General features: G+C 41.5%; 1 protein-coding gene across 1 annotated transcript in view; it reads right to left on the bottom strand.

Annotated features, from left to right (window-relative positions):
- Positions 1-13,178: 13,178 nt before the first annotated feature.
- The window catches only part of LOC113053683 (mitogen-activated protein kinase kinase kinase 12-like), a 34,402-nt gene continuing 21,706 nt past the window's right edge, over positions 13,179-25,874 (bottom strand). The window contains exons 9-14 of the mRNA XM_026218867.1: positions 20,816-20,932; positions 19,568-19,687; positions 18,138-18,798; positions 15,084-15,151; positions 14,414-14,699; positions 13,179-14,157 (exon numbers count right to left, since the gene is read on the bottom strand). Coding sequence (XP_026074652.1) covers positions 14,041-14,157; positions 14,414-14,699; positions 15,084-15,151; positions 18,138-18,798; positions 19,568-19,687; positions 20,816-20,932 — 1,369 coding nt within the window. The 3' untranslated portion in view covers positions 13,179-14,040. The remainder of the gene's footprint in view (positions 14,158-14,413; positions 14,700-15,083; positions 15,152-18,137; positions 18,799-19,567; positions 19,688-20,815; positions 20,933-25,874) is intronic.

The raw sequence follows: 25,874 nt of genomic DNA, 5'->3' as shown, positions 1-25,874 counted from the left end.
GCTTGAACTCATTTAATAATACGTTTCTGCCTCTTGAATTGGAGCTTGTGAAGAGCAGTCTCCCACATCTCCGAGTTGCCTGTGTCAGGGCTGCTTTGTCGTCTCCTTAGAGGATGATCCAGAAGGACATGGATGAGACAATTTCTTTAAAAAGATGCAAATTATCCGTGAATTGTCCCACTGTTAGGAAATATTTTAGAAAATTTAGCTGAAGCGCCCAGGGGACACTGCTGTTTGCGGTGTACCGTCAACCAGAACAGCTTCCAGACACACAGCAGATGAATGGCTTTGTGAAGTCCAACAGCTTTTCATACAACCACTCGGCTCTGAAGCAAAAATCTGAAGAGTGGATGTAACTGTCCTCTATTTATTTAACGCTACTGAAAAAATTCAAAGATCCGATTTTGTAATCTATATAATTGATATTATACCCACCATTAATGATCAATATATCCCTCTTGTTGGTGTAACTTTGTTATTGCGTGACATAGTCCAGTGAAGGAGGGTTTTACAGGAGTGGCGCGAGGCATGATTTCTGCCCCTGCTGTGCTCGCGAGTCACGCTTACCAGTGGAAAAGCGGCTGATGAAGATGACAGAAGACGACTGTACATTCACAAGGTGGACGTATGCTCATTACTTCAAGTTTGTCAGAGATAAGGACAAAAAGAACGTAATAGTCAAATGCAACCTTTGTGTAAAACCGAAAGAACTGTCAACGTCGCGAAATAGCACTAGCAATTAAAAAAAAAAAAACATCTCAAACGGTGCCATGCGACCACTACACTTGCTGAGAAGAGAAAAATAACAGAGGACGAGAGTGGTAAGCCAAAGCAGCAGAAATTAAATTTCTCTCGGCCTGCCATCATGCCACTTGAACCTCAAGAAGTCAGAAGACTTGTGGCAGAGTATGTCGTCGAAGAGATGTTACCATTGACTATGGTGGAATCTCCTGCTTTCAAGAAGCTAGTTAGCAAGATCCCTGTGACCAACAATGACAAGGTAAGCTAACGTTTCCATGAATACTAGCTAGAATTTTATAATCTAGTTCATAAAGATTCTAGGTCACTGGGTCAAAATGTATAGTCAAAATATTATAGCCATCAACAGACCTAAACTGAAGAAAAAAAAAAAAATAGTAATTGAATTTACTAAATGTTTTAAAGTGGTTGTAATAAATGTGTTTTAGCTACATTTAAAATAAAAAAAATAATGTTGAAGTAAGTCACCTAAATGTTTATTTTAAATTTAGCTAAAATAAATGTATTGCAACCACTTAATGCAAAAAAGCACATTTTATGAATCATTGATTTTTTTCAATGTATATAGGCCTACAGCTTAGTTGGGGACATTTAATTGTCAACTATATTATTAATTTGCCTTACGCCTACTTAATGTGGCCGATGAGGCAACTTTCTTCTAGAAACAAACTTTGTTGTATCATTTTTATTTTATCACTATGAAGCTGCTTTGATGCACTCTGTATTGTAAAAAGCGCTATATAAATTAAGGTGACTTGACTTGACTACAGCACAGCACCATAATGTGAATGTATAGGCTACTCTTGCATTCGATAGGAACAGACAGTAAATCTGCAAATGTGTGATTTAGCATTGCATGATCATGAACTGGAATTTTAATATATGTGTATTTTACTTATTTTTCAGCATGTACTGCCATACAGAACAACATTCACCAAAGAATTGGATAGGTCCTATACTGCCATGGAAAAAGAGCTAAAGAAAACAATTGATGAGCAGCAGGACGTGTCAACAACTGCAGACATATGGACTGACTACAACAGGAGTTTTCTGGGAGTGACGGTCCATTGGATCGATTCAGAGACGCTGCAACGGAAGAAGACTGCGATCGCTTGTCGTAGGTTTAGAAGTAGACACTTATGATGCTATTGCATCTGAACTTAAGGATATTTCTTCCCAGTATGGATTAACCACTGAAAAAGTGACTGCATGTGTGACAGACAATGGCAGCAACTTTGTTAAAGCTTTTAAGGAATACCAACAAGTCGAAACTGAGGAGAACGAAGAAGAGGAGATGGAGGAAGATGATGCTGGGAAAGTGGCCTTCACTGACCTCCACAGCGTTCTCACTGGAGGAGATAATGAGGATGCACGGCAAGGACTCACACGCTCAATCTCATTGCCAACAATGAGATTCATAAATGGTTGGCATCAAACCCAGTATCCAGGGCTGTTTACCGCAGTTCCACTGCTAAGTCTTCAGCACTATGGACCAAAGCTAGCCGGTCCACAGTTGCATCTGAATGCCTAGAAGAGATCAGTGAAAGTTAGTTGATTGTGCCCTCAGTAACCCAGTGGATCTCATTTTATGGCGCCTATGTTCGGATCATAGAAATGCCACTAATTGACATTAACAATCTATGCACACAGATTCAGATTAAATGTATGAATGACAGGGAATGCCAGTTTCTTAAGGAATACTGCTCCATTATGAAGCCTGGACATCTTAAACTTGTTTTTATGGGACACTTCAACCAACACTTGAAGTTCTTATGGCAAAAACTTTAGCAATGCAAAATTGCCTTTCACAGATGCTCACTGGGTTGCCTAAAATAATTGTGAGAGCAATTAAAACTCGGTTTGCCACAACAATTGACTCCAAGAATGCCCTACTGGCTGCCGTCTTGCTGCCTAAATTTAAACGTCGCTGGGTAAAAGAGGAAACCAGAAGAGATCACATCAAGTACCTTCTCACCACTGAGTGCAGCACCCTAACAGTTGAAGAGCCTGCCACCCCAAAGAGGGATGCTCCTCGACCTGCTGCAGTCACCTCCTTTCAGGATGACTTCTTTTCATTTGATGGAAAGCCTAATGCCATGGCTGATGCACCTATGTCAGTGGAAACAGAGGTAGCAGCTTATTTCAATTCTGATCCGGTGTTGGAAAGCCTGCATCAGTTTCCAAGAATTAAAAAAAATTGCACTACCCTATAATGCACCCACACCATCCAGTGCACCAGTCGAAACACTTTTCAGTCTTGGGAGTCTGGTACTCACCCCAAAACGCAACCGTCTTGGTGATGGACACTTTCAGCGCCTTATTCTGAAGCGCTTCAACAGATATTTCAGTCAAGTGGGTATAATGGAATAGGCTAGCCCCCACCATAGCTTTAATTTCCTTTTACTCTCATTGTTTCAATGGGTTTAGCTGCACGCTACCTCTGTTTTATGTCAGGAGGGAACAACTTTTTAAATCCAATTTTCCTGTTGGAAATGTCTGAGTCTGATAATTACTGAAGTTTCTGATTTTGAACCATATTTGCTGTCAGGCCTTGTTGTGGGCCTTTTTGTCTTGTATAACTTCCCTTATTACTGAACTTTTTTGAGTTTGACATTAATATGACTGAGCCATATTTTCTGTTAGGCCTGTAGGCCTAAGCACTTTAATTTAATTTTATTTTATCTTTGTATTCTCGCAAAGTGTCTAGTCCTATAATTTCATAAGAGCCAATCTGTCTGGTCATTGTAGCAAATGGATTTATTTTAACCTGACTTTATTTGGTAGCCTGTTTTGTTTTAGTCTTTTTTAGAGGGTAAGGCCTAAGGGTTTTTTCTTCTGTGTCTTCTTACTAAGCAGTTAGGCTGTTTAGATTATATGTTCATTTCTGTGGACTAAAATGACTGAGGCTAAGGGGTTGGTCCTCTAATTGCACTTTATACTAAGCACAGCCTAAGCTATGTTCATCATGTGCACTTTGTGCATGACAGTTTTGTGTTGTGAACCTCTTGAATTCAAAGAGAATAAAGTAAAACAAATGTGCATCTTGTCATGGCATTAGAGTTTAATTATGTTGTGTCTAATATTAATAGACCCAAGCTATTCACAGATATTGCCAGATAATAATTTTACCTCCACCATATTTTTAACAGACTTTAATCATTTGTGATGTCTGTCATCCTTTCTTGTCTTGAGCCTTCACTTTGCCAATTATATGCTATATTGTTAGTGGCCTGGATAGCCCACAGTCATTAACATCAAATTACCTTCTACTGGATGTGAAGTGCTCTGTATTACATTTAGTCATTTTAGAATGTTAAGTTCTACCTTGTAGCTATTTTCGTGAAAGTAACTCAAAAGTAATACAGGAGTAATGTAATGTGTTACAATTCTGAGACAGTAATATTGTAAGGTAAAGTATTACATTTAAATAACAGTAACAAGTAATCTATAATGTATTACAGTTTGGAAGTAACTTGCACAACACTGCTGTTTGTGTTTGTAATATGGTAAATTTTTGGTACTTATCTGGAGTTATACATTTTTCAGGATCAGTACAGATTTGTTACAGGGGATACAGTGTGGAGACACAGACCAGTACTGAAGAGGTAATGTTAGCAGTTTTTAATGAATTGTTGCCTAGTCAACTCACCCTGACAACAAATGACAAGCTAAAAGTGCTATATTAAGTCATTATTCCTATTGGTTTTAAATGCTTTGAAACTTTTCCATTTGCAAGTAATATATTTCCACCTCTACATTTACAGATCCCCTTGAAATCATCGTATCTTTTACAGGTAACAAACTAAAGGATGAGGACAGTAGCTTTGCTATACCAGTCATGGTAAATACAGAAACATTCTTCATGAAGATGTTGCAAGGCAAGATGAGGGAAATAAAACTTAAAGGTACCTTTCTTCATTTTCATAGATTTTGGGATAGTTATCTACATTTGGGTAATTGATAAAGTTATGTTTTATTCCCTGTAAACTACAAATACATTTTTTTAATCTATTTTTAAGATTCATTATTTTTAAGGTCAAAGTTTACAAAAGTTTTGTTTAACTGCTTTAGAGAAGAAATTGCAATTAATTAATGATTCTACCCCTCTACTGTAACAAGCGCACTCAGAGACAGAAGTTTAGTAAATACAGAAGTATTATTGAAACAGGTGATTGACGTGGCAGTCAGTGGCATAGCGCAAATTGCGTTGGCCCACCCGCAGCCTCCCTGGGAAAAGTCTATGCCAGGGTACTGGAGAGGAGAATTCGGCCGATAGTGGAACCTCGGATTCAGGAGGAACAGTGTGGTTTTCGTCCCGGTCGTGGAACACTGGACCAGCTCTATACCCTTTCCAGGGTGCTGGAGGGTTCATGGGAGTTTGCCCAACCAGTCCACATGTGTTTTGTGGACTTGGAGAAGGCATTCGACCGTGTTCCTCGTGACATCCTGTGGAGGGTGCTCCGGGAGTATGGGGAGGCGGGCGGCTCCCTACTTAGGGCTGTTCGGTCCCTGTACGACCGGAGCAAGAGCTTGGTTCGGATTGCCGGCAGTAAGTCAGACCTGTTCCCGGTGCATGTTGGACTCCGGCAGGGCTGCCCTTTGTCACCGGTTCTGTTCATAATTTTTATGGACAGAATTTCTAGGCGCAGCCAAGGGCCGGAGAGTGTCCGGTTTGGGGACCATACGATTTCGTCACTGCTTTTTGCGGATGATGTTGTCGTGTTGGCCTCCTCAGACCAGGACCTTCAGTGTGCATTGGGACAGTTTGCAGCCGAGTGTGAATCGGCTGGGATGAGAATCAGCACCTCCAAGTCCGAGGCCATGGTTCTCAGTCGGAAAAGGGTGGATTGCCCACTTCAGGTTGGTGGAGAGTTCCTGCCTCAAGTGGAGGAGTTCAGGTATCTTGGGGTCTTGTTCACGAGTGAGGGAAGGATGGAACGTGAGATTGACAGACGGATCAGTGCAGCTTCTGCAGTAATGCGGTCGCTGTACAAGTCTGTCGTGGTGAAGAAGGAGCTGAGCTGTAAGGCAAAGCTCTCGATTTACCGGTCAATCTACGTTCCTACTCTCACCTATGGTCATGAGCTGTGGGTCATGACCGAAAGGACAAGATCCCGGATACAGGCGGCCGAAATGAGCTTTCTCCGTCGGGTGGCTGGGCGCTCCCTTAGAGATAGGGTGAGAAGCTCGGTCACTCGGGAGGAGCTCAGAGTAGAGCCGCTGCTCCTCCACATCGAGAGGAGCCAGCTGAGGTGGCTCGGGCATCTATTTCGGATGCCTCCTGGACGCCTTCCCAGGGAGGTGTTCCAGGCACGTCTCACCGGGAGGAGGCCTCGGGGAAGACCTAGGACACGCTGGAGGGACTATGTCTCCCGGCTGGCCTGGGAACGCCTCGGGGTCCCCCCGGAAGAGCTGGAAGAAGTGGCTAGGGAGAGGGAAGTCTGGGCGTCTCTGCTTAGACTGTTGACTCCGCAACCCGGCCCCAGATAAGTGGAAGATGATGGATGGATGGATGGCACCCGCAAGAGTCTTTTCATTCAAAATTGTGAATTAGTAGGCTACTGTGGAATTTAATAGTATTTAATTATTTCGTATTTATTTATTAAGAACTTTTCACAAAAAAGAATAAAAGAAACACCAACAATAAAACAGCAATTACATTAACTTGTTAAAATGCACATGCTCGTCACATGACGAGCACATGATGTCAAAATATTTTTTCTATCGGCAATATACAACAAAGATTCATGACGTTTAACATTCAATAAAGGTAATATATATTACCTTTAAAATCCTCCAAAGCGCCCCTTTCTCCTAGCATTTTTTTGCGCAAAGTCCTTGACAATGTCTGTTATGTCCATCTGACGCGCGTGCTGGCTTTCAATGCTGAGTATCGCGAGTTCAGAAAGTCTGTCCTGGCTCATTGTGCTTCTCATGCAGGTTTCTATTAGTTTTAGTTTAGAAAAAGATCTCTGGCCACTTGCCACTGTGACGGGGACGGTTAAAAAAAGCTTCAGAGCTGTAGCCACATCCGTGACACTTGGTAAAATAGATGTATGCTTCAGAATCAGCAGCTCTGCCAGATCTTTCATTGAACCCATTTCAAGTTTTTTTTTTATCTCAGAACGTAGGGCACTTCGAAACGAAAGCAACTATGATGGAAATTCAGAGGAAATATCATCGTTGTAAGTCACTGCAAATGTTTCGGCACAAGCACGCAACTCATCATCAGTTGAATGTACAAGTTCACTTGGACGTAAGAAGCGGAATCGTTTGGCTATTGTATTCAAGCCTTTGAAACGTTGTTTGAGCTGGGAAACAGCTGTGTCAATGAACGCTTAAAAAACACAAACTTTGAACATTTTCTCGGGGTCTGTGAGACGCTCGTCCTCGATTTCATCAAAGTGGTGCTTCACAATACGTGCTCGTTTTTGTGTGAAATGACAGCTGATGCAGATATGGTCATAATCGCCAAATGCGGTAGGCTGCAATTACTACCAAAATAAAAGTCCTATACGTTCACGTTATAAAAACGCTTTAATTATTTATTCGAGTCAATTTTTGGGGTGCCCTGCGGGCCCGTCCGCTACGCCACTGGTGGCAGTGGGTGAGATGAAAGGTGAGTTGATCCTTAAAGGTCCCCTTCTTCGTGATTCCATGTTTTAAACTTTAGTTAGTGTGTAATGTTGTTGTTAGAGTATAAATAATATCTGTAAAATTCTAAAGCTCAAAGTTCAATGCCAAGCGAGATATTTGATTTAACAGAATTTGCCTACAAAAAACGACCCGTTTGGACTACAGCCCTCTAGTTCCTGCAGTAATGACGTCACTAAAACAGTTTTTTTGACTAAGCACCACCCACATGAATTCACAAACAGGGGGCGTGGCCTTGTTGCGCTCCGACGGAGAAGGAGGAAGAGCTGTTTGTTTTTGTCGCCATGTCATTGAAACACTGTTTTTTAATCTCTGAGTCCAATCATCTTTGTTTGGGCTTCCCAGAGACCCTGTACTTTGACATTAATGGTTACAATTTATGTTTAACTCGGTTCCCGAAAATTATAATGCACATGTAAAACTATGTGCAGCTCAGTTTGCTGAGGACAGCTTGCTGAGGACAACTTTCTCAATCTCAATCAGTTTAATGCTGGATTTGCACAAAGATTATTCTTGAAAGATGGAGTAGTTCCCTCTTTGTCTGGAGAAGGCGTTGTTTATGGACCACAACTGGTAAGTGTATTTTATTATTTAAGTTGGTGCGTTTTACAGTTTCTGTAAGGTATTACACAAAGGACAACGCTGTTTAGCTTTTTTAACTAGATCTTAGGGCTGTGCAAAAAAACAAATGCGGTTTTCATGCGCATCTGGTCAGTAAAAACGCTCCTGTGACTATAAATACATCTCCAGCACGTGCGTTCTAGCCCAATCACGTTACCAGGAGGGCAGCGCGTGCTCTCAGCTGCTGTCGAATCACAACACAGGAACCACTGGCCCAATCAGAACTCGTTACTTATTTCTGAAGGAGAGGCTTCATAGAACAAGGAAGTCATCAGCCCGTTTTTTTGTGACAGTGTAAACAGCAGTAAACAGATAGGTGAACTGTGTGAAAAATACTGTGTTTTTTTACACGCGAAACATGAACACATGTTATATTGCACATTGTAAACACAATCAAAGCTTCAAAAAAGAGCGTAAAACGGGACCTTTAACTATAGACTGATGATCGTAATCTTCTTACAGCGAATGTAACTGGCTGGACTGCTGAGTTACACACACCTCACAAGGAGGAGAGAAGATTCTCGCTGGAGAAGAGGCAAGTCGATAGGTACATTTTAAGGAGTCAATACTGGTAACTAAGACGGGTATTCCACTGTGTAGTCACAAGATCGGACAATGGGAGAGACTGAGGTGTGTGCTTAAATGTGGTGGTTGATTAATACTCAGGTGAGGGGGTGCGCTGTGATTTGGCTGGGTGAAGAGCATGACCAATTTGTGACATTACCCCCTCCTCCACGGCCCACTCTTGAGGCCCGAATACCCTGACGATGTGGTTGTCTTCCTCTACCCCGAGGTTGGTGCTCTTCGAAGGTTGGCTATCATCTGTCTGCACACTGTCCATTGGAGGTGATTGTGAGCCTTGTCCCAGACTCTCTTGCTTTCCTGGAACCAGTAATCAACAGCGGGAACAGCGGAGGGATCCCCAGACCAGGGAGAGAGAGGGGGCTGGTAACAGAGTACACACTGGAACGGGGTGAGGCCCGTGGATGGCTGGCGGAGGGAAATTTTGGGCGTACACGGCCCAGCCCAGGAACTGGTTCCAGGAGTCCTGGTGGCCATGGCAGAAGGTTCTTAGGAAGCGACCTACTTGTATTTTACGTCCAGTTTGACGGTTGGATTGGGGGTGATAACCAGAGAAGAGGCTTACAGTCACACCTAGGACCTTGATAAATGACTTGCGGGATATGAATTGAGGTTATTATTAAAAGACATACACAATAAGTGATTATAACATGATAGTCAAATGTGTGGGTTACATATAAATGAATATGGAGTTAAGCGATGGACTGATTCATTTATAAGTCATTTTGAGTTCATTTTGGTCCATTTATATCTAGAAAAGACAGTTTCTGTGTCATTCTCTGACATAAAGATTTCTGTAGAGACCAGAGGTTAAAAGACCACCCCCCCTCCCCTTAGGAGTTTCAGTCTGGTTCTGCAGGAGGGGGGGGGGTGTTTATTACTCTCATGGGTTTACATGTGATGTCCGGCGTTGCATCTCAGTTCTCCAAATTGAAATTGTCAATAATTGTTCTAATGGTGTTAATGTCAAAAGCCGTTCTGTGAAAGAGTTGGTTGGTTAACTTGTTTCTGACTTGTGGCACTAGCACTGATTTATGACCTCCTGTTGCCTTCCTGAGGAATTTAGATCATGTTTCAACCAGTCTTGATCGAATCTTTAATTTGTCTGGTTCGGGTCAGATCCGCTACACCTGCAAAGTGGAAATATCTAACACAATTAAATAACTAGAAACAAATAAACCTTTATTTATTATAAAATTTACAGGTGCATTGTTGGAAGCTAAGTCTCGTGGTTCATAGGCGCAGAACAGCCAGGCCTACCACACAGAGGCAAAATGTCAGCACCGCATGACTCCAGTGAATCACTTAGTGCTACAGATATTAGTAAGTTATTAATGTCCATGAATAGTTTAAACCATTTGTTTTTAAACCACAATGCCTAAAACTCGTTTAACTGAGCCAAGAACATCCATCCAAGTTAAAAAATAAAACATACCTAAAATCTGTATGGACGGTGACACTGTTTTTATCTGTTCCATGTGTCCGGTCCATATTCTGCTCCACAACTTCTACTCCATCATCAGCTTCAGTAAAATAACCTGACAGATGGGGATTTTACTATGTTTTTTCTGCTGTTTGTCTTTTACTTTTATTTTTATTTTTTTGAGCCCCTCTCTCATTTGTGTTAAAATAGCTGAAATTGTTACTTATCGAAGATTGTTCTTTGCATGACCATTTCCGGATGATGCAAATACGAACTGAAGAAAGGTCAATGCAGACATCAGCATCTTCGATCACCTGATAGATACGCTTACAGTTTGTTCAAAAGTCAAATACAGAATGAATGCATTTGATTGGGAAAACAAATTCAAACGTGATGTTTCAATCTCTAATAGTAATACATGGAAATTACGGCAAAACTCTATTAAATATTAGCACAAATAAGTGGGGGCATGGTTGGGCGTTTTCAAGATTGGCCCTCTGATCAATCAGCTCCACAGCCAATCACAGGCCGTCTCCTTGCTCCTATTGTTAATATGGCCGGGGTTAAAGCCCAGAGAATGGGGGTTGCACATAGACAGTAAAAGAAATGGACACAGCGACCCCATTGGAACTCAACTGAGACAATTGAAGCCCATTTTTAGCGTTTTTTAGCACTTCCGTTTCTGACGCGCAGACTCAAACGAAGCTTGACGACGTCAGGAACCTGTCTGACAGATGTAAATCTTCTAGTAGATGTGCGTGCAACTGCCATCGTTAATCTTGCAGAGACGGCGAGCTTGAGCGGGGAGTTCTTTGTCGTGAGTGAGCAGGAGTAAGTATTCTGATTAATTATTTTGTATAGTATTTTAAAATGTAACGCCAGTACACCATATTAAGTTAATTGCCTGCGAGCTTCTCCTCCTGTCTGTATGGTAATGCGACAGAGAGACGAGTGGTTATGATGCAATCGTTAGCCTATTTTTTACAAAAACTGTTTATACGGGGCCATAATGTAACATAGAAGGTAATGGAGCCCTTTATACATTTTCGTGTATCTTTAGAAATAAATAATGGACAAAAGGAGTCTTTAAACGCCTCAGATGTAAAGTTATTCGCTGTCAAAGTGACGTCAAAATGAATGGGAGTCAATGGGAATGCTAACGCAAGTGAAGTTCTGCTACAAGATGGCAGCCCCCACCCGACTTCAACTTCCTGTCGCCTTCCTTGCCGCCTGGGGTTGCATCTGCAAACTGAGAATCTTGTTTTCTCTTTTGTGTCCAGCACTTCTATGGATAGATGCTCCGGCACACGCATGGCCGATGGCATTCTTGTTTGAACGGACCTCTTCTCTGTCAGAGAATTCTGACTCTTAAAGTGATTCTGACTCAAAATACTGTCATCATTTTCTTACCTCATATGGTCATAGTGACGACATTTTAAATAAAATTTTCATTTTTGGGTGGTTGAAATAAAAGTGTTGGGGCTATAAAACAAAGGAGGTTGCATTGGCTGATTCAATCTGCCAGCAAATGTTTCTTGTTTTTTTATAGGATGCATATTTAAAATTAGTTTTATGATTTTGTGTTGCATAGCCCCTTTCTATACCCCTGTAGTGTTTTTCTTCTGCCTTCCACATTATTCTAACATCTGGAATAAGGAAGAGTAAATACAGTTGCTTGGGAGAAAAATGACTGGTATTATTTGTTGAACTAAATGTCCGAGACAGCATCTAGTGTGTCCTTTAAATACAGACTGAACATTATTTTCCAGACTTGTGAAGGTAGGAGCTTTATTTATTCTGCTAGTCATGAATGGCAGGTTCTACACACTAAACTGGCTTATAAAAGTCATACTGCATGAATGATAGCTGCTGATCTGAGAAGATATTTGTCATTAAAGGCATTCAGAGTTTAAATGTGACTGTAGTTCTTTATCTTATCTTTATACTTTATACCTCACATCTGGCATTTCCTACATTTATATGCAGGCCAGTGTTTTCTCACTGTTCTCTTTTTTTCTCCTGACAAGACAATATTACAATTAAGATGTTTATAAAACTGTTTGATTCATATTCAGAACCAGATTATTACTGAATTCCACATAATATTGAAAAGTAATAGATTCACATCTATAGTTTAGTAGTTATTTCATAATTATATTTTTGTATTTTCTTCCAAGAAACAAAATGTGTCATCAAATAGTTTGCTGTAGGAAGATGGATTATGGCGTTTACATGACTGAATAATGTGACTAAAATACATCTCAATTCATTCATGCTTCTCTAAATATACCATACATGTATTTTAAGTATCTTATTCATAGTCAGATTATTGCTTGCTATGTAAATTTAACCAATTTTAGGACCTTTGATTTGGTTTTAGTCAGAAAAGAGCTGCCAATGTTTATGCATTTGGACCATGTTCAGAAACAAAAACATGACTTGTACGGTCCAGGAAAATTTTAACATCATCATCAGAAGAAAAAAGAAAGAAAAAGTGGTTCACGTTATTATCATCAGAAAGGTTTTAAATGGTTGTCTTAACATACATACTCTTGAAACTGGAGATTTGCATCTATTGAACCATCATCATCATCATAAATAAATTTTCAGTGCAATATGAGAAAGTGATCATGTCCATGTATATAAACATCCTACTGTAAAGTGCCTACAAGCAACACAACATTATTACACATTCAAGGTAAAAAAGGTGCAAACATTTCATTAGATGTATAAAAACAATTGATTTAAAAATTAAAAGTACATAAAAATGTATATCATGCATTTTGTTCTTCGGGACTTTGTCCTTCTCAGACCTACATCTGGCAAGCTAAAATTCATATACCTTAAATTATTGTCATTTATTTGTTTTACTTTATTTTTACAGTGCAGAAAATAAAAGTGCTTTTTTCAGATTAGGTTGAAATGTACATATTGCATGTCCCTATGAAAGAAAAAGTACTGAAAGATAATCTGAGAGGTAAGAGGAGAGCAGACAGTTAGAAGAGATATCTCTCGTGTCATAAATCATGTACTGTACATTTATATGTGCCGTTCAGTCTGTGTGTTGTGTATTCTTGCATCCAAGAGTTTTACAGTCCTGCACCAGCAAAGCCAACCTGACTATACATATACATATATATATATATATATATATATGTGTGTGTGTGTGTGTGTGTAACTGCAGATTTACACACCTGCTGATCTCCAAACCGATCTGAGCTGCCATGGTAGGGTGGCACAAGCACAGGAGAATAGTAAAAACTGGACCGTTTTTATTGTTTTTTGTTATGTTAACAAATAGTTGACTTTTTTGTTTTCTTAGATTTAGCTTAATAAATATATATTTACATAAATTCAGGGCATTATAGTCATAATAGAATCACATTTGTATATGCACCTTGTAAATGCTTTGGAAAGGAAGCATCTGTACATAGTAGTGTCAGTCAGTCCCAAACACTTCATTAACGTGACGTCTGAACCGATTAAAACTACTTCATCCAGGCTGGAGGACGGAGATTCCTGTGATCAGGAGTTTCATCCAGCACTACTGATTCGATCTAGACTCTGACTTACATCCACTGCTACCACAAGCCTTCCACACATGAACGGACATGGTTCTGGCCCACCAGGAAGTCTGTCTGCACTACAACAGCACAAACCTATTGATACCATCACTGCTGCTTATTGGGAATGCCCTGAAGTGTTTAATTGCATTGATCTGTTCATATATTTCCTGTAATCCTCAACTCTAGCAGCAGGTCACTGCTGAACTTGTCTTGCTATATGTTCCGTGGCTATGTCCTGGTCACGAGGCAGTTTACGATCCCAAAGTTGCTATGACCAGTGTCTGAGTATTTGTTCTTTAGGTGGCTAGTCCTTTTGTGTCGTGTATCGTTGCGTTTCTCAGAGGATGTGTGTGCACACGTGTTTCACGAAAATCTGTGTTCCTTTCACTTTGGTGCAACTGAATGTGAAAGTGTGTGCTGGGGTGTGTGTGTGTTTCAGTTTTGAGGACCCTGGCCCCAGCCTCCGGCGCTCGGGGGACGACTTGGCTCTCCGCTCCCTGATTGGTCGAGTTCAGCACTGTCACAGTCCGAGTCCTCACACAACGCACGAGTCTGGAAACAGGACAAAGAGTGTCAACCATCTCTTGGACACATTATATATTGCCTAAAAACAGTCATTAACAAAGTCCGGTCCTGGAGGTCCTACAGAGTCTGTCTGCAAGTTGCTTGAAGACCTTGTTCAGGTGTGTTTGATCCAGATAATTTCTGCAGGACATTAGTGGACCTCCAGAGCCAGGTCTGGAAAAGCCTAAAACATTTGTGTTTCTCGGGGCGGTATGTGTTGCAAGGATTCTCACAATACTTGTACCTCCAGGATATTTTGTTCCAGGTCAAAGTTGGCCCTCTCCAGTTCGAGGGCAGCGGCCTCTCTTTCCGACAGAGTAGGGTCTGTAATATCGACAGGGATCTCCGACCCCTGGGAGATGAGGTCATCGCTGCGATCGTCCAGTCGCTCGTCTGTGTTGGTGCTGACCACATCCGGCGTGCCGCTGTGGGAGTGGTCAGTGGTGTGGCCCTCCTCTCCCTCAGAAACGGACAGGTTCTCGGAGCTGAAGGTGGATACTGACTGACACTTGGTTATACTGGTCGGCCGTCTGCAAAATGGACATCAGAGAACATACAAGCTATTAAACAAGATATATTAAAATTCAGATAGCGGGTTGCATTTTATTTCACAGTGCATGAACGTACACTGTATTTACTTAAGAAAGCACTGGGCAATATGAGGTAACTCCATTGGTTAGGGTTAGGGGAACGTTGAGGGTAAGCAGCTAAGTATTACCCAGCTATTGTAAATTAAAGTGGATCCCATGGATTCATGGGATAGTAGAGACCTTTACTTTCCCATGAAAAATAGTAAAACGAGACCTTATTTAATTATGTGTTTAGAAGTGATGCTTTGCATAAATAAATCAACTCTAAACTACTCAAGTTCACACTGAAGATATTTCATAAGGAATGAATGATTATATTCTTACCGTCTCCTTGGTAACTCCACCTCACTGTCCACCTCGCCCTCTTCTTCTTCTGAGGAAACTCCACGTCGCTGGTGGGATTCAACACAATTCATTCAAACATGCTCAATGATTAAAACCCCAAACATCACTGCAAAAATAACACACATAAACTTCTCATTTGTCTATTTTCATCTTTACCATTTTGAATTTAGCTTTTTTCGATTATTTTCTAAATTAAAGATCCCAAATAAATTCATGTTAGCAATAATGGGGTCTTCCTTTAAACCAGTGGTTCTCAATTCAAGTCCATGTTTCTCTTATCACTTCAGAGGTTTGTTCTACTCAACCACAAGTCTCCTGTGAAGTGGACATCACATGATATTATGCCATGATTACAGTTCAAAAGGAGTGTATATATTCCATTCAAAGAGCAAAGAAATTAATTTAAATTGTATTTATTTATTTATTTACATCCTGCAGTGTCTTCGCACACAGACGGAACTTACTAGAGAAGTGTAAAGTGTGACATAATATACTTTTGTGAATACATAATTTAAATTCACATCTCGCACAAGTTAATGCTTTTAGAGTGGAACTGTGGCAGAATATCCCGTGAAGTCCACTTCACAGGGCACTATCGGTCGAATAGAACAAACCTCTGAAGTGATAAGAGAAACAAACCGGGGGGTCATGAGGACTGGAATTGAGAACCACTGATCTATAGGGCGAGACTAGACTGAAGGTGCCTTGAGCGTAAACAAACAATGGCTAGCCAACAGCATGTTTTTGCTTTGTCTTGTCGTCAGAAAAGCCCAAAAAAGAAAGAGAAACTAACAAATAAGATGAAACATGCTAGCTGTGGTGATGTGTTGAAGTGGAATCGGTTGTTGTCCACTATGACACACTACACGAGATGAAAAGACTGAATCTTGAGTCCCAGCAGCCATCTTATAGTCTGAACTGTCCTATAATTGTTTGGCATAAGGCATAAATTATATTTGACTGCAATGCTTGTACAGAAATAATGGATGTTCTACCAAAGCCCAACAACATGTATGTTAGACCCTATACCATCTAAGCTCCTAAAAAGAGGTGCTTCCAGAAGTCATAGGTCCTCTTCTGGCTATTATTAATTCCTCATTGTCATTAGGATATGTCCCCAAAACCTTCAAACTGGCTGTTATTAAGCCTCTCATCAAAAAAACCACAACTTGACCCCAAAGAACTAGTTAATTATAGACCAATCTCGAATCTCCCTTTTCTGTCCAAGATACTAGAAAAGGTGGTATCATCACAATTATATTCCTTCTTAGAGAAAAATGGTATATGTGAGGATTTCCAGTCAGGATTTAGACCGTATCATAGTACTGAGACTGCTCTCCTTAGAGTTACAAATGATCTGCTCTTACCATCTGATTGTGGGTGTATCTCTCTATTAGTTTTATTGGATCTTATTGCTGCGTTTGACACAATTGACCACAACATTCTTTTGCATAGACTTGAACACTTTGTTGGCATTAATGGAAGTGCATTAGCATGGTTTAAATCGTACTTATATGACCGCCATCAGTTCGTAGCAGTGAATGAAGAGGAGTGCAGTATGGAGTACCTCAAAGCTCAGTACTAGGGCCGCTACTCTTCACGCTTTATATGTTACCCTTGGGAGATATCCTCAGGAAACATGGTGCTAGCTTTCACTGTTATGCTGATGATTCTCAGCTCTATATTTCTTCGCGCCCCGGTGAAACACACCAATTCGAAAAACTAGTGGAATGCATAGTCGATAAAAAAAAATGGAAGATGAGTAATTTATTACTGTTAAATTCTGAAAAAAAACAGAGGTGTTAATTATAGGGCCTAAAAACTCTACTTGTAATAACCTAGAACACTGTCTAAGACTTGATGGTTGCTCTGTCAATTCTTCGTCATCAGTTAGGAACCTAGGTGTGCTACTTGATCGCAATCTTTCCTTAGAAAGCCAGCATTTGTAAAACTGCATTTTCCATCTCAAAAATATATCGAAATTACGGCCTATGCTCTCAATGTCAAATGCAAAAATGTTAATCCATGCATTTATGACTTCAAGGTTAGACTATTGTAATGCTTTATTGGGTGGTTGTTCTGCACGCTTAGTAAATAAACTACAGCTAGTCCAAAATGCAGCAGCAAGAGTTCTTACTAGAACCAGGAAGTATGACCATATTAGCCCGGTCCTGTCCACACTGCACTGGCTCCCTATCAAACATCGTATAGATTTTAAAATATTGCTTATTACTTATAAAGCCCTTAATGGTTTAGCACCTCAGTATTTGAATGAGCTCCTTTTACATTATACTCCTCTACGTCCGCTACGTTCTCAAAACTCAGGCAATTTGATAAAACCTAGAATATCAAAATCAACTGCGGGCGGCAGATCCTTTTCCTATTTGGCGCCTAAACTCTGGAATAACCTACATAACAGTGACTGTAAAATATGTACTTTAGGTATGGGAATTGCATATTTTTTGTTTTGATATTTGGGATATGGTCATTGGGCTATTTTTGATTAACCATTGGGCTAGTTTTTTTACGCATACCTGGCAACCCTGCTTAGATAATTCCTTATAGCGATCATCACAAAGCAGAAGTGTATTGTTAGAGGATGTCTGTGGCCCAAAGATCTGAAATAAGGCCTTTTTGCATGTGAGGTGACAGGAGATCCAAGGTCAAGGCCATTTATCTAGTTTGAGTCAGTCTCTTCAACTGATTCTATCTTGATAAGCGGTGACAACAGTGTCTTGTTGTGTAAAGTGCTAATTGAAACTCTTAATCAAACTTTTTTTAATTCATGTCTAATGAGCTCATATTAATTAAAAATTTATAGAAAAGGTGAGGAAAAAAGGTGAAAATTTAAAAGGAATGGTGACCAGTCTAGTGCAAAGATCTATTTACCTCTCCTTGCCAAGTCAAGTCACCTTTATTTTATTAAGAATAAAATCAATCAGTTCAGTGTGGTTTCATGTACATACACAGAAATCTGTATCCCTGAAAACCCTGAGGATGAACATGAAACCTGGGGAATAGAGAGAAGTGTACCTGTTTGCGTGAGATAGCAGCTCGATACAGTATGGCTGATGGAGTCAGATGACTGCCGCTGGATCCTCTGGGTAATCGCACCGTCCCGGTTCCCTCTTCTTTCTCTTCTCCTACATGAGTTCTGCCCACCGCTCCACTTCGGCCACAGCAGGGTGAATCTGGGCTGCTGGAGAACGGCAGTGAAGCGGCGTCCTCACTCGCCGTGTCACTTCTGGGTGGAGTCTCGTCCAGGCCGGCCCCTGCTTCAGCTCCAGCACTGGTCTCTCCGCCCAGGGCTTCGGTCGGGGCAGCTCCACTGACTCCGTCTTCAGCGCGGCGGGTGGAGGAGAGCAGATCTGGGCTGGACGAGGACAGCTTCAGCGGGGGCGGCTCCTGCTGGCCCTCCCTCATCACAGCCCCTGAAGCAGTCTCAGTGAGAGGCGGTGCGGGCGGTGTTGTGTTGGGCAGCGGGGGCTCTCTATCTCGGCTAGCAGGGGCAGTAGGGTGCTTAGGCCCGGACAGATCCCCGCTGCTTCCTTTGCCGCTCCTCCGGTGACGAGTTTTCATCCTGCGGGCGCGGTTAGGTGAGGTAGGCCCTCGGTTTGAACATGGCGGGACGGTCACCTGCAGCACACCAGCGTCCATCTTGGGCAGAATGATCTCTGATCTCAGGAGGTCAGGTCTAGATATGGCATACATTAAATATATTATGCTGCTGCAGAAATAGACATACACAACATAGCTCTTCCATATAACTGATCTAGACAGGTGGTGCTGGGGGAGGTGGAGGGTTTCGAGAGCTCTGAACACCACAGGACACTAAACCAAACTTTTTAAATCTTGAGCTAGCAAGATTATTGGCCGTCACAATCAGCTTCCGTGTAGTATACAGTGTACTTACTAGTAGACTACATGGCAGTAAATGTCCAAGAACTTTCTCTTGACAAACTTTATTTTTGTACTTTTGTGCTTTTTCAGTAATGTTAGCCTATAATGTAATATGTGCAAAATGAAAAAGTTAGAGAGGGAGTGTCTCATCCTTTTTTCCCGGAATTATGTTGCTTTGGAAATGCATGCAATATGGAAAAAATATTGTGTCCATGTTCTGGCAAATGTCAAAGATACTCTTCTAAACATTTAATCATGTACTAGTGATGTGCAGGTCAAGTTTTCTTCCAATCTGCGTTTCCCGCTTTTATGAAATGGTTTAGCCCGCCCCACAAATAAAGTAAAATGTATTTTGTATACTGGGTCTTCATCAATAACCTCATGGTGTCTGTCATTTAACATACTCCAAATGTAATTACATTAGGATGAGATTAAAAACAAATTAATGTGCATAAATACAGAATAAGGAATTATGTGTGAGACGTTCTGCTGTGGATATAAATGTAAGCGATCCATGTAATCATTAATAAATAAGAGACAGAGTGAGGAACGTCTGTTCTGACCTCTTGCCGTGAGGAGGCAGTTTCTGGGGTACGCTTCTCTTCTTGATCAGTTTGTCCACTGTGGTCGAGGGGTGATGTTTGAAGAGACCAGGATATTTTTTATCCAGACACTGTTCCCTCCTTGATCAAGAACAAAGCAGCATTAGCACTGGTGTTATAAATGAAGATATCAGAAACTAAATATTAATCATCTCAAAGTAACATGACATGGAATATCAGGAGACCTTTCCATGAAAAAGGCACAAAATAGGGCCTAAACATGGAAAGGACTGTTTATAGCCAGTTTATTTTGATAATACACAAGATATCTGTCTCTCTGAAGTGGGCAAAAGCAGTGTGATCTGGCCTGGAAACTGTGTGCTGAGCTACAAAATACTATTTCAAATCGCCATCTAGTGGCTATTGCATGACACACAACACATGTATATAATTTCCAATTAGCATGTCTGCAAGTTTCTGTTTATGATAAAGCACCTCTTTAAAGGGAGCATCTGTACTTTCTTAATTCACTCTATGTGGCAGTATCAATAAGATAACTTTTCCATGTGTTTGTGTGGACAGCGGAAGCTACACCAGGTTTAATCCATGGAGGCGCTGGCACGATCACTTAAACTTTTTCCCCTGATAACAGAGCAATCAACTTAAAATACAGATAATATTAATACATAATTTGAAACTTTAAAGTCTGCTTTTATTTGTGTGCACTCACAATGAAAACAAATCATTGTGCTTCAGTAAAATGTGTTTTCTGCCATCTTTAATAAATAATTAAATTATCTCATTGCTATTTTTCCAGACACATTCATAGTAATTAATGTTGCTGGGATGGTGATGTTAAACACTGTGCCCTGTGTCCTGACAGTCCTGGTAACATGGTATTACATTGTTTCCACCAGTGCAGCACATCTTTTCCATCTCTTTAAGTGATGAATGTCTAAGATATAAAAGAAGGAGAAGCCTAAAACAGGCCCCGTCAGGCTCGGGCTGACATGCAGGGCTATGGAAGTCAATGGATTATATTAACTGTATGGTCACCAACTTCCCCCAAAGTCTCATCTTTTGTGACCAACAGAAGAAAGAAACTCATACAGGAACAATGTGAGTGGGCATGAATGATGAGAGAATATTTTTGTAAGTTGTACTCTAAAATACACTTCATTAAAAACTCAGTTTATCTTTTTAGAGTATAATAGCTTTATCATTAGATATGTCTTATTTGGTTTATGGAGTGTTTTATGTGTGTTTTACCTGAGCAGCTCTTTCTCTTTGAGCTCTAGCTGCAGCATCACGGCGTTGAGCTCCATGTACAGATTGTTGGCTCTCTCTAGCTTTCTCTCGTAGTGTTCTCTGATGTCGAGAGCATGCCTGTAAAATGAGCCGGATGTCACGCTCGGTAACAACCCTTTAGAGGACACAATCTTCTCTCTTTCTCACAATACAGTTACTGTCTAAATAAATACACAGTCTATAACATCATCATAATAGCAAAACAATTTTTTTTTGTGATTAATTGCAATTAGGGTTGTAACAACTAATCGATAAAATTAATTATTATCGATAATGAAAATCATTGCCAGCGATTCTCATTATTGATTAGTCGGGTCTGCCCACATTGCACGTCCAAATTCAGCCGGTCGCATCAAATTACAGCACTGAATAACGGAAGTCTATAGACAAAAATGCATCTACAAATACTTGTGGAAACAGAATAAGCTCCTGCAGGAAAAGTACATGATCCGAGCTGCCCAAAACATAGAAATCTTTATTTTAAGCTTCAAGCTGATTCTTTAGCGTAATGACTTGCCTGTCAGGTGCTTTGACAGATACGTGTGTGTGTGTGCGTCCTCAGTGCAAAACACTTTCAGTTGACGGTCATATCTTTATCTGTAAATGTTGCAAACCTTTCCAGACAGTCTGCATCAAGTCGAAATCTTTACTGAATGAGCACCGGCGCGGCAGGCATGCACGTTAAACAGACAGAACATAGTAGAGACACTATTCAGCGCAAAAACATCCACGGTCCTGAAATATCTGTTGTTGAACATTACATTTATGTTTAAAAGTCAACATGTTGTGCAAGTCCTGTATGAGAGCACTAGAAACTGCGTGTGATTGAAAATAAATATCAGACGCTTTTACAGGATAAAGAGATGACAGTAACAGACTAACTCTGATCAAAGTGTTCTAATCAGAATCAGAATCAGAATCAGAATGAGCTTTATTGCCAGGTATGTTTACACATACGAGGAATTTGTTTTCGTGACAGAAGCTCCGCAGTACAACAGAATGACAGCGACAGAACATAAAACACATAATAAAAGAATAAAAAATACAAATAAGTAGATAGTGAATGACAATATACAAATGACAATTGTAGGCAGGTATTTTACAAAATGCAGTTATGTATGTACATATATATTATGTGCAAAATTTAAGTGTATACTAAGTATGTGTGTTAGATAAATAAAGTGTGTGTGTATATAAATATAAAGTGTAGTGTGTTCGCAGTTATTATCAGCTGTTCATAAGATGGATTGCCTGAGGGAAGAAACTGTTCCTGTGTCTGGTCGTTCTAGTGCTCAGTGCTCTGTAGCGTCGACCAGATGGACACAGTTCAAAGAGGGAGTGTGCTGGATGTGAGGGGTCCAGAGTGATTTTGACAGCCCTTTTGCTCACTCTGGATAAGTACAGTTCTTGAATAGAAGGGAGGGTTGTACCGCTGATTCGCTCAGCAGTCCAGACTACTCTCTGTAGTCTTCTGAGGTCAGATTTAGAAGCTGAGCTGAACCAGACAGTTACTTAAGTGCAGAGGATAGATTCAATGATGGTGGAGTAGAACTGTTTCAGCAGCTCCTGTGGCAGGTTAAACTTCCTCAGCTGGCGAAGGAAGTACAACCTCTGCTGGGCCTTTTTCACAATGGAGTCAATGTGAATGTCCCACTTCAGGTCCTGAGAGATGGTGGTTCCCAGGAACCTGAATGACTCCACTGCAGTCACAGTGCTGTTCATGATGGTGAGTGGGGGGAGTGCAGAGGGGTCTCTCCTGAAGTCCACGATCATCTCCACTGTTTTGAGCGTGTTAAGCTCCAGGTTGTTGAGACTGCACCAGACAGCCAGCTCTTTTACCTCCTGTCTGTAAGCAGACTCGTCACCGTCCTGAATGAGGCCGATGAGTGTGGTGTCGTCTGCAAACTTCAGGAGCTTGACAGAGGGGTCCTTAGATGTGCAATCATTAGTGTACAGGGAGAAGAGCAGTGGGGAGAGAACGCAGCCCTGGGGAGCTCCGGTGCTGATTGTACGGGTGCTGGATGTGTATTTTCCCAGCCTCACTAGCTGCTGCCTGTCTGTCAGGAAGCTGTTGATCCACTGACAGACGGAGGTGGGCACGGAGAGCTGATTTAGTTTGGGCAGGAGGAGGTTTGGGATGATCGTGTTGAAGGCCGAGCTGAAGTCCACAAACAGGATCCTCACATAAGTCCCCGGTCTGTCTAGGTGTTGCAGAACATAATGCAGTCCAATGTTTACTGCATCGTCCACAGACCTGTTTGCTCTGTAGGCAAACTGAAGAGGATCCAGCAAGGGCCCAGTGATGTCCTTCAGGTGGGCCAGCACCAGTTTTTCAAATGACTTCATGACTACAGATGTTAGAGCCACAGGCCTGTAGTCATTTAGTCCTGTAATTTTGGGTTTCTTAGGGATGGGGATGATGGTGGAGCGTTTGAAGCATGAAGGGACTTTGCACAGCTCCAGCGATCTGTTGAAGATCTGTGTGAAGATGGGGGCCAGCTGGTCAGCACAGGATTTCAGACAGGCTGGTGCAATCTGGGCCTGGTGCTTTTTTCCTTTTCTGCTTCCGGAAGACCTGGCGCACCGCATCCTCGCTGATCTGAATTGTAGGTGTGGGGGAGAGGGGGGATGCAGGAGGTGTGAATGGTGAGAGTGCTTGATTGGAGAGGTGTTCAGGATGGGTTGCAGGAGCTGTTAATGGTGTGAACGGTTGTTTGGAGAGGCATTCAGGGCTGGTTGCAGGAGTTGTGAATGGTGTGAATGGTTTTGTGGGGAGGCGTTCAGGGCAGGTGAGGGGTGTTCTTTCAAACCTGCAGTAAAACTCGTTCAGATCGTCTGCCAGTCGTTGATTCTCTACGGTGCTGGGGGGTGGTGTCTTGTAATTGGTGATCTTCTTTAGACTTTTCCACACTGATACGGAGTCGTTGGAAGTGAACTGAGTCCTTATTTTTTCAGAATAATTCCTCTTTGCCACTTTGATCTCCTTTTCCAGTGTGTATTTAGCCTGTTTATACAAGACATTGTCCCCCTTCACGTAAGCATCTTCTTTGGCCTGACGGAGCTGTCTGAGTTTTGCAGTGAACCACGGTTTGTCATTATTGTAAATTAGTTGAGTCTTTGTAGGAATACATATATCCTCACAGAAACTAATATATGATGTTACGGTCTCTGTGAGTTCATCCAGATCGGTGGTAGCAGCTTCAAAAACACTCCAATCAGTGAGGTCAAAACAAGATTTTGTAATGAACTTCACTGTGATTTTATAAATAAATTAATAAATAATAATCTTTATTATTTTAATTTTTGATCTAGAGGTTTAACCTATATAGCCTACAGTGATTAACAAATTTATTAAAACAAATTTATGTAAGCTTTTTTAACTAATTTTGTAAGGTTTGTCACTGCTGCTCTTAAATAACAGTGTTGTTAATTACCAAAATCATTTTTTATCTTTATGTATTGGTTAGACCTCTAATATGAATAAGCTCTTTAGTTACAGTAGTAAGCTATTTCTAGTGCTTTAATATAATTAGTGCTGTGAAAGAAAGGCAGAAAAAATTTATTTTTGCTTTGTTTATTTTTTCAGATACACAATCAGTCAGAAACGACATTAAAAATTCCAGAAAGCATGCAAGCTGTTATCAAAGTCAAAGAAAGCCATTTTTGTTATTAGGTGAATAAATACTATTTAGTTTAAGTTTAGTTAAGTTGTCCAATAAATGTGTCATGTCCACTGTCTGATCACCCCGTTCTTCGGTGTGTGTGTTTTTGTATATGTCTGCATCTCGTGTGCACATGGTGTTTTGTTTTGGTTTTGATCGTTTGTCTTACACCTGTCTGTGGCGTTCCTCTCTCCCCCTCATTACTACAGTTTCCACTTCTAATTGTTTGACTCCGCTCACCTGAATTCAATGTCTGTTCATCTCTTGCTCTATTTATTCCCGTCTGTCATGCCAATCGGTGCCAGATCATTGTTCGACTATAGTCCATGTGTAGCCATTCTGTCTGATCCAGTCAAGTCTTGTTCTGTGGTGCCATTATTTTTCCCCTCCCTCATTTCCTAGACCGGGCACCTGCATTCTTCAGAAGTGTTTTTGGTTTGCTCCATTACTGGCTCTCTCTCGTGTCTTCCTCCTCTCTCCGCTCTCTACGCGGCCGCACCGTTGGGCGCCTCCTGCCGGGTGTTTACGCAAGGACATTGAAGTCTCTTATTTTTCTGTTGGACGTTTTTCCTTATTTCCCTGCCTGTTTCTGTTAGTTTGAGGGAGTTTTTTTCTTTTATACTTGAATAAATTGGTCTCACACTGTAACCTGCATCTGTGTTTAGTTGTGTTCCTGACAGAATGATCTGGCCAAGATGGACACAGCAGGTGCAGATTCTGTCAGAACCGCAGTCACCCAGCAGGGTATTCTTTTGGGCCAGCATGAAGCCAGACTGACGAGCACCACAAGGGAGGTGGAGTTCCTAGCCAGCCAAGTGGCTGAGCTGACCACCTGCATCCAAGAGCTGCAACGAGAGGCTGCACAGGGTGGTGCAGTTCACCATCTTCCTCCCCATGAGCCTGAGCCCCGATGCAATAACCCACCAACCTATGATGGGGACCCCAATTCCTGCCGGGCCTTCTTGTCCCAGTGTTCTGTGGTGTTTGCCTTGCAGCCACGCACATACGCCCTTGAGATGTCCAAAGTGGCTTTTGTATTGACTCTTCTAACTGGCAAGGCTGGAGACTGGGAAACCTCCGTCAGGGAGACTCAAGCTTCCTGTTGTGCTTCTTTCAAAGATTTCCACCAGGAGATGGAGAGGCAATTTGACCGCTCTGCCAGAGGTCAGGAAGTTCGGCCATCCTGGAGGACAGAGGAGTCAACATCTGTTTCCCCCACATACTGTATCACCCTGGAGCCCAAGACCGGTTGCCCACTGAAGCTAAGCAGGGCTGAGCCTGGTCAGTACCTGGATGGGAGACCTCCTGAGAAAACTAGGTTGCTGCTGGAAGAGGTGTAAGTGAGGCCAGCAGGGGGT

Source organism: Carassius auratus, chromosome 34 (genome assembly GCF_003368295.1).
Source record: "Carassius auratus strain Wakin chromosome 34, ASM336829v1, whole genome shotgun sequence".
Lineage (NCBI taxonomy): Eukaryota > Metazoa > Chordata > Actinopteri > Cypriniformes > Cyprinidae > Carassius > Carassius auratus.
The sequence above is the reverse complement of the archived record's forward strand: the minus strand, read 5'-3'. Positions and strand labels throughout refer to the sequence as shown.